The 7,390-nt window shown below is 49.7% G+C and overlaps 1 protein-coding gene across 9 annotated transcripts in view; it reads right to left on the bottom strand.

Moving 5' to 3' along the window:
- The window catches only part of Phf24 (PHD finger protein 24), a 28,227-nt gene continuing 20,837 nt past the window's right edge, over positions 1-7,390 (bottom strand). For all 9 annotated transcript variants that reach the window (XM_031377134.1, XM_031377136.1, XM_031377138.1 and 6 more), the window contains 5 exons: positions 5,782-5,860; positions 5,335-5,540; positions 4,863-5,023; positions 4,457-4,552; positions 1-4,134 (listed from right to left, as the gene is read on the bottom strand). In XM_031377134.1, coding sequence (XP_031232994.1) covers positions 4,038-4,134; positions 4,457-4,552; positions 4,863-5,023; positions 5,335-5,540; positions 5,782-5,860 — 639 coding nt within the window. In that variant the 3' untranslated portion in view covers positions 1-4,037. The remainder of the gene's footprint in view (positions 4,135-4,456; positions 4,553-4,862; positions 5,024-5,334; positions 5,541-5,781; positions 5,861-7,390) is intronic.

Genomic DNA, 7,390 nt, shown 5'->3' with positions numbered 1-7,390 from the left:
CATCCCAAAGGGAAGCAACTTTTCTTTAGTGTTGGTCTAGTGAGAATTCTGTAGCCTATCAGTTTCTTTACTAGGTTGCCAAACATAGTGGCAATAGGTCAGTAACAGCAGGAGGAATGCCTGGCTCCACCATATTCCAGGGCTGAGCTGTGGGACCAGGCCATATACTGATCATGCCCACTCAAGAGCTCCTTTGTCTGGGCTGCAGCCAGGACAAGAGAGATATAGTGAACAAACAAACCAGATGGCAAGGAGAATGTGGTGGTTTGGCTCCACTGTAAATGGCAGACTAGAAAGGGGCCATGGTTACAGGTGCTGCCAGGATGTTCTGACATTTTGGCATCAAGGTTGTTTGGCCTTTTAGTGCTAAGTACAGAATAGTCATGTGCCACATAGTGACATTTCAACCAACAACAGATGGCATGCACAATGGTGGTCCCGTAAGTTATATTGTCTACTAATGTGGTAGCTGTTTGGTTTGTGTAAGAGCACTCTTCGAGGCTTGCACTATGAAGATGCTGCCCAGTGATACAGGTCTTGGAATGGATTCATCAGTCCAGACAAGACCTGCTCCTATTTTCCATGCTTTGGGCCATGACTCTATACACTTGTGTCTCTCTGTGTACATATATGCACTGCACAACTGTGTATGTGTCTTTACCCTGCTGGTTGGAAGGAGATATGGAATACCAGAGCCTGCTGCCAGTTCAAGTTTTGGCTCTTGGGTAGTCATGGCTGGATGGCCCCTACTACAGTTTCTGCTGATCCTTTCCCTTACTGATATATGCACTTTGGGAAGCCGTGTTGCCTGCAATGATTATTGTGCTTTGGACTAAGGCATGGGACAACCCTGGCACTCACTTCCCAGTGGAGTGCCCTCTTCCAGGCAGTTGAATTCTGTGCTTTCTGTTTTGGTGATAGGAATAGGGGAACTCCAAGACTTGGCCACTTAAACAAGGTCCAGGTGACCCCCCTTAGGGAGCACTAGGGCCAGGAAGGCAAGTGTTACCCTGCCAGCCCATGGCTGGGCTAGGGGTAGAAAGAGGCAATGTACTCATGGCTTCTGCTGCAGCTTTCCTCAAAGGAAGAGCACTTGAGTTGATCAGTACCTAGGAATACGGAGACTGCTTCATCCCTGGGGTACCACAGGGGCCACTGCTCAAATGTCTTGCTGGGGAAGGAGGCCAGGGGACAGACCTGGAGAGGTTATGCAGTGCTGAGCCGCCCTCAGCTCTGCCGTGGCATCCTGATGTCCCCTCATTTAATCTGAATATAGGGACGAGAACTTCCGGATGAAAACCAGGCTTGGGGAAAGTGGTCTTCAGAGAAGCATATATGCAACCCAAGCCTCCCTTGGTTGGAGCTCAGGATATGCAGTGTTGAGAAAAGCATTGGTCTTAACTTTTGGCAGCCAAGACGGGAAAGACTGAAACATTTCTTAAACCTTCATCAGAGCCAGGCATGAATCTTTGCACTTGGCAGAATTTCAGACAGTCACAGTGATAGAAAGGCTTGGAAAGGGGATGAGTCTTACTAGGTTGGTGAAAGTGTACCTCTATACACATTGCAGGGGGTTCCGGGGAGGTCACATCAAAGAGAGATTATGGACATAGGGTTGGGGCAGGCTTCTGTAACAACAGACTAGGGAGCAATGGGCCCTCCCTTTGCAACAACACTGGATGCTTATGGAGAAGAGGCCAGCCATCCTGGATAGAAAGGTGATCACACATAGGCCTGGTCCTGTTGAGGATGAGCTGTGGGGCTGGCTCTGCACCGTCTGATTCAGCCTGCGGGCTTCTGCCATTCAGCTGTGCGGGAGCAAGAAACAGCTGCTCCAAAGTGGTAAGCATCGTCTCGGTCTGTAAAGGACCATGGAGCAAGAGATGGATCCCCAGTGTCCACAGCTGGGGACTGGCAGAAAAATGCTGTCCAATTCCCAAGGCCCAGAGATGAATTATCTCTGTTCAGAGTGTCTTGTGCGGTTCAGCAGCCCACAGCCACAGAAAGAGAAAGATGACTCATTGGGAGAGTGAGCAAGAGTCCCTGAATTTAGCATGCTTTAATCTTCTCAATGGAAAACCCCAGGGCTGGCTGCTGCAGATGCACTCCTCGAGCCCAGCAGCTTTGTGCTTTGTTTTCCACTCGATTCAATAATGGGCCATCTTACCGATCAGTCCTAGGAACATGGCCGAGTCGTTTTCATTGTTGTTTTTTAGACCAAGTCTCACTTGTGTAATCCTGGCTGGCCTAGAACTTGCTATTTAGACTAGTCTGGCCTTCAACTCATTGAGATCCACCTGCCTCTGTCCCTCAAGTACTGCGATTAAGGGTCCATACCACCATACCCAGCTTTAAGTAATAGTTTTTAAAAGCTCTGGGTTCAAAATGAACCCAAATGTATCTCCTGTCTGCTTCATTTCTGTCCTAAATAATCTGTCTCCAGCAGAATACTACCCTGGTTCTAGGTTAGACAGAGAGAGAGCATGCAGGGCTCTTAGCAAGGCTTGTCTGGAGATGCCCATGGCATCTGAGCCTCTCAACACTGAGCAGTGTGCTCCTTCTCCTGAAGCCATCTACTTTAGTACAAGTGCTTTCAGCAATGGAAACAGTGTGAGCTTCTGCAGAACTTGACTCAATTCTCTCTTGAAGAACTAGTTGTTAGAACTGGCTATACCTAAGTCATCTGGTTGAAAATAGAAATCCAGAACCTAGATCCCTAGGTCTTAGGGCTGACCCATACCACGTACTGACTTGAGAGCTTCAGAACTGGGTGATGGGGCTGAACAAAGCATGGAGGCCAAGCTTGCTACACCCATGGCATTCTCCACTTGTCCACAAGGTCCTCTCAGGCCAGCTCCATCGCCTAGCACAGAGGGGAAGACATGGAGTGAGCAGCAGGTAAAAGCAGCAACTGGGGCGATGGGAGAAGAACACACTGTCCCCCTTCCAATGCTGACTAGGACTTCTTGACAGTTGAGATACAAATCTTCTCAAGCCGTTGTTGTCTGTTCTTAAAAAGCACAACTACTTAGGTATTCTGCAGGGCTCCTTTAGGCTATGTAAGAGGCTGGCTTGCCCTCCATATGATGCCACAGCCTGTGGTTGAGTTGGGCTAGAAAGGATGAAAAGCCTGAGCTTTTCTGCATCCTCATCAACCTCCAAGGCCGCCACTTAGGCTAAAGCATCTCACACACAGTGATTCCTGCCACTCTGTTCCTCTTGGGTCCCTACAGCTTTAGACCATGTGAAGAATAGGGACCAGGAGTCTCCTCTTGGTTTTCCTGTTCTGCTAAGGACTTGTGAAGTTGAGTGACCTGGTTGAAAAGTTCCTAGAATACTGGGTCTCAGGGAGAGACTGTCTCCACTTTCTCCAGGCAGAAATCCACAAGCTAGTTTCCTTCTCTAGCACAAGGAATCAGAATTTAAACACAAACTTCGGGATGGTTTTGAACTGTTCTCCCATCACAGCACACCTGAAGGGCATACAGACACTTACAAATAACAGCGGTCATCACCGAAGGGGGTTTCCATGTGGGCAGGGGGCCTCTCGGCATCTCCTGGAGGGGAAGTGAATTTAATCTGTCCCCTTCTTTCTCCTGGGAATCAGAACTGGCCAATAAAAAAAGTGAGAAGAGACCCTCTTATCTATACCAAGGGGCTCAACAAAATGATTTTGGTCCTTTTTCATGGAAAAAAGAACCAGGAGTTTGAAGACATGGATGTCGAGGCATGTATGTGGCTGTATGTGCATGTGCACACATGTATGCATGAGATGGCAGGTAGTTTTATGATGTGAGGGCAGGAGGTGGTCCACAGCAGGTAATGCCACAGCTCTTAGGGCTTCTCAGTGTGGCAGTACACATACTGCCTCTGTTGTGAGGGGAACGGTGGCTTCAGTGCCATAAAGCTTAATGACAAATTAAGATGTTGGCAGTGTCCCATTCCCATGAGTCTCAGTGCCAGAGGTTGGTAAAGGAAAAAGAAAGGAAAAGAGAGAGAGGATGCCACCGTCCCAGAACTGAGCTTCTCTGTCCCACCTATCCTGGGGGCTTCAGGTGGATTGCTCCACTGTTAGGACGAGCAGCCAAGATGTAGATGACATTTTCTCTTAGGAAGGTGGGCCAATCCACATATCTGCAGAGAAAGAGAACAGGTTTGCGAGGTGGGGTACAGATCCTGAAGGCCCAGAAGGCCCAATCCCAGTGGCAGTTTGCCTTGGACTGGACAAAACTCAGAGGGGCTTGCCTCGTGACTAATGAGGTTAGGGCTGTCTCTGCTACAAAGCTAGCAGATCAGTTGTTTTGACCTGGAGACCTGGGGTCAAATGTGTCCTTTTGGAGCCTGGTTTCTAGGGTGAGCATTTGCTACTCTAGGGTGGACTGGTAACGCCTTCCTTTACTAATGTGGGTGTTACGGCAGTGGAAGCTAGAGACAGCAAAGAAGAGGTTCAGCTCACCTGGACTCCTGCTCCGTGGGCAGCAGGGCCTTCTCCTGACTCTTGCTACTGCTGGCAGCTGGGCTGCTGTCTGCTATAGGACCCACATGGCTGATGCTGCCAGGCACAAGAACGTGAGGTTAGCAGTGGGACAGCAACAGGCCCGGACTCCTCCTAAACTCGGGTGAGCCCGCGGACTTAGCTATGCCTTTCCAGTCTTTCTGAGATGGGGCAACAGAGAATTTAGGATAGACGCAGTCCCACATACTGCCGACAGGATTGCTGACCTCTACCTAGTTCACGGGCAGATATCCTGCCATCAGGATGGAAAGGAAACACATGCTGCACCAAACACCTCTAGGGAGAAAGAGGAAGAGGGAGGCTAAGAAAGAGGGGCTAGGCAGGGCAGGGCTGGTAAGGCGCAGACCTGACACTGCAGGAAGGAGCCTCTGTAAGGCGTTTACAGAACCAAGAGTGCCGGGCGTGGTGGCACTCGGCTTCGCTGATGGTGCTCCCTCTGCCTCGTGCCAGGAAGGTGGCTCGGGCTCGTTCCCTCTCCTTGACAGTAAGAAGCCGCAATAGAGAGTTCTGGGGAAGAAGAGATAAGTTAAGGATGCAAAGGTAAAAATACCTTGAAAACTACAGAGTATTGCACTTCCATTACCTAACCGTTGCTGCCCTCCTTAGAAGTTCCCAGAGCCTTTTTGGTAGTCTGGCATTTTTAGAGGAGTCCAGAACAAGCCAGTCTTTTTAAGCAGTTTCCTCAGCTCTGGTCACTGGTCATCTGTCACTGGATGGACCTGGAACCCTTTCCTGATACACGCTCTTCCTTAGACAGTTCCCAATGCTCCTTGACATGCCTCTGTCACCCATGAACATTCATTACCACCATTCCTCACCTGGGGACGCAGCTGCTGCAGCAGCAGGAGGGACTCATGGGATAAGAAGTCGGACCACTCTACATGGCCCTGATGTTCAGGGTCCAAGGCTGCAAACTGGCGGGCTGCCTGCTCCTCTTGCTCGTCAGTCAGGGCCCTGCTGCTGTCTCCTCGCTTTGCTGCTTGGTGGCGGTAGCGTACAAAGTCATCCAGTGTCAGGGAGCAATCTGTGGGAGGCAACCTTGCTGGCCATGGTCACTTTCACTGGCCTCCAGGGCACCCTCAGGGCTCCTCGACCCCAGTTCCTGTGGAGTTATGCCTCCCGTAGCTAGAGGAGCTGGGGGGTGGGGGCGGGGAGCTGTGGTGGAAGTGGCTGCCATTCACCCCTACTATCCGAGCCCCACTGTCCATCCCAGGAAAGGTCAAAGGGGATGTGTCTGGCCCCCTCTTAGCAGCCAGCCAGCTTACCAGGGATGACTTTACACCGCTGAAAGGTCTCTGTGAGGCTGTACATCTCCTCCTCAGTAAGCAGCAGGTTAAGGTTGTCCTGAGAGAAAGTAAAAGTGGAGTTAGTTAGTGGCCACACAGTGAAAAGCTAAAGATCAAAAGGGATGGAAATGGCATCTCCACCAGAGAGGAGGTAAAATCCCCTGATCCCAACTGCCCAGCCGTTGTCAAGGAGACTGGGGTCCCAGAAAGAGGGACGACCTCCTCAGAGCTGGGTGACTCTGGGGATGAATCCCCCCCTAGACTCCAGATATCCTGGCTCTGGCCCAGTCTCTTTATTCAATACCCTGCTTCCAAGTTGGCCTGTGAGCTGACCTAGGCATGCCACAGAAGTAACCCCCAAAGCTGCTGCGGATGTAAAGAGAGATAGGTACTCAGCTGTAGGTCCTAGCTCCACCCACCAGATGCTCAGCATGTATTTATTTTATGTGCACTGGCTTTGTGGCTGGGCTTAAAGCACATTTTAGGTGTAAAAAAAAATAGCGCTGCTTCTAGTGGGTTGTACAACATTAAATGGCTTGAGAATGGTTTTGAAATGTCCCTAAACAAAACAAATTTTTATGGTGTCATAGAGTTTAATTACTAAAAAGCATTGAAGTCTTATTCTGTTGGCATTACTATCAAAGGCTCTTTGTAATGATTAGTTAACTTTCCTCCTAAAATAGCAGCCAAGAGCAGACTCAGACATCTTCTGAGTTTCACAAGCAATCCTATGATTCTGTCAGTGAACACCCATTGAGCACCTGCCGTGTGCTGGGCACATGGAGTGTGCACAGCAGTGTGATATTTGGTACTCTGTGGCTGCTGCATGCAAGTATGGAGGGAATCAAGGAGAACTCGAAATGAAGAATTGTGAAGCTCCTCAGAAGGCCTTGACAGAGCCCTGTAACTCAGGCCTTTATTAGAGGACAGTGAGGAGGCACAGAGGGGCAGCTGTCATGGTCAGTTCTCTGACTTCTGAGAGAAAATGGATTAGAAGACAAAATCTGGTGGTATGGAGAGCCGCTGGGTGCTGTTACAGTGGCACAGGTAAGAAAAACTGAGTGGTTAAACCCAGGGAACAGGGAAGAGGAAGAAGCAAGAGGTGTCAGAGGTCATCTGAAGCTGCTGATTTACAGGCTACAGTAAGGCGTCAGGATCCCGGAAGAGAAGGGACTGGAAACTGGTGAATGACATCACCGCTCACAGAAGCAAGGAATGGAGAAAGAGCAGGTTTAGGCAGAAAAATCAGTTCATTTCAGGGCATTCTGAGCATGAAGTCCAGGTGAGACATCAAGATGGATAAGCCTCTGAGACAGGAAATTTAAGTCTGGGCACAGATATGGGCATTGTTAATTTAGGTAGTGGGCTATAGGACAAAGTTACTCGAAGACATCGAATACAGTGAGAAAGATGGTGGAGTCCTGAGGAATACAGCATTTAGATCTGGAATAAACCAAGGGTGCAGAGAAGGAGTGGTCAGAGAAGGCTGGAAGAGACTGGGAGAACTGGGTACCGGGTGAAGACTGCGGCACGGCGTAGCAGGCAGTGATCAGACTGTGGCATGGCGTAGCAGGCAGTGATCAGACTG

Source organism: Mastomys coucha, unplaced genomic scaffold (assembly GCF_008632895.1).
Source record: "Mastomys coucha isolate ucsf_1 unplaced genomic scaffold, UCSF_Mcou_1 pScaffold18, whole genome shotgun sequence".
NCBI lineage: Eukaryota > Metazoa > Chordata > Mammalia > Rodentia > Muridae > Mastomys > Mastomys coucha.
The sequence above is the reverse complement of the archived record's forward strand: the minus strand, read 5'-3'. Positions and strand labels throughout refer to the sequence as shown.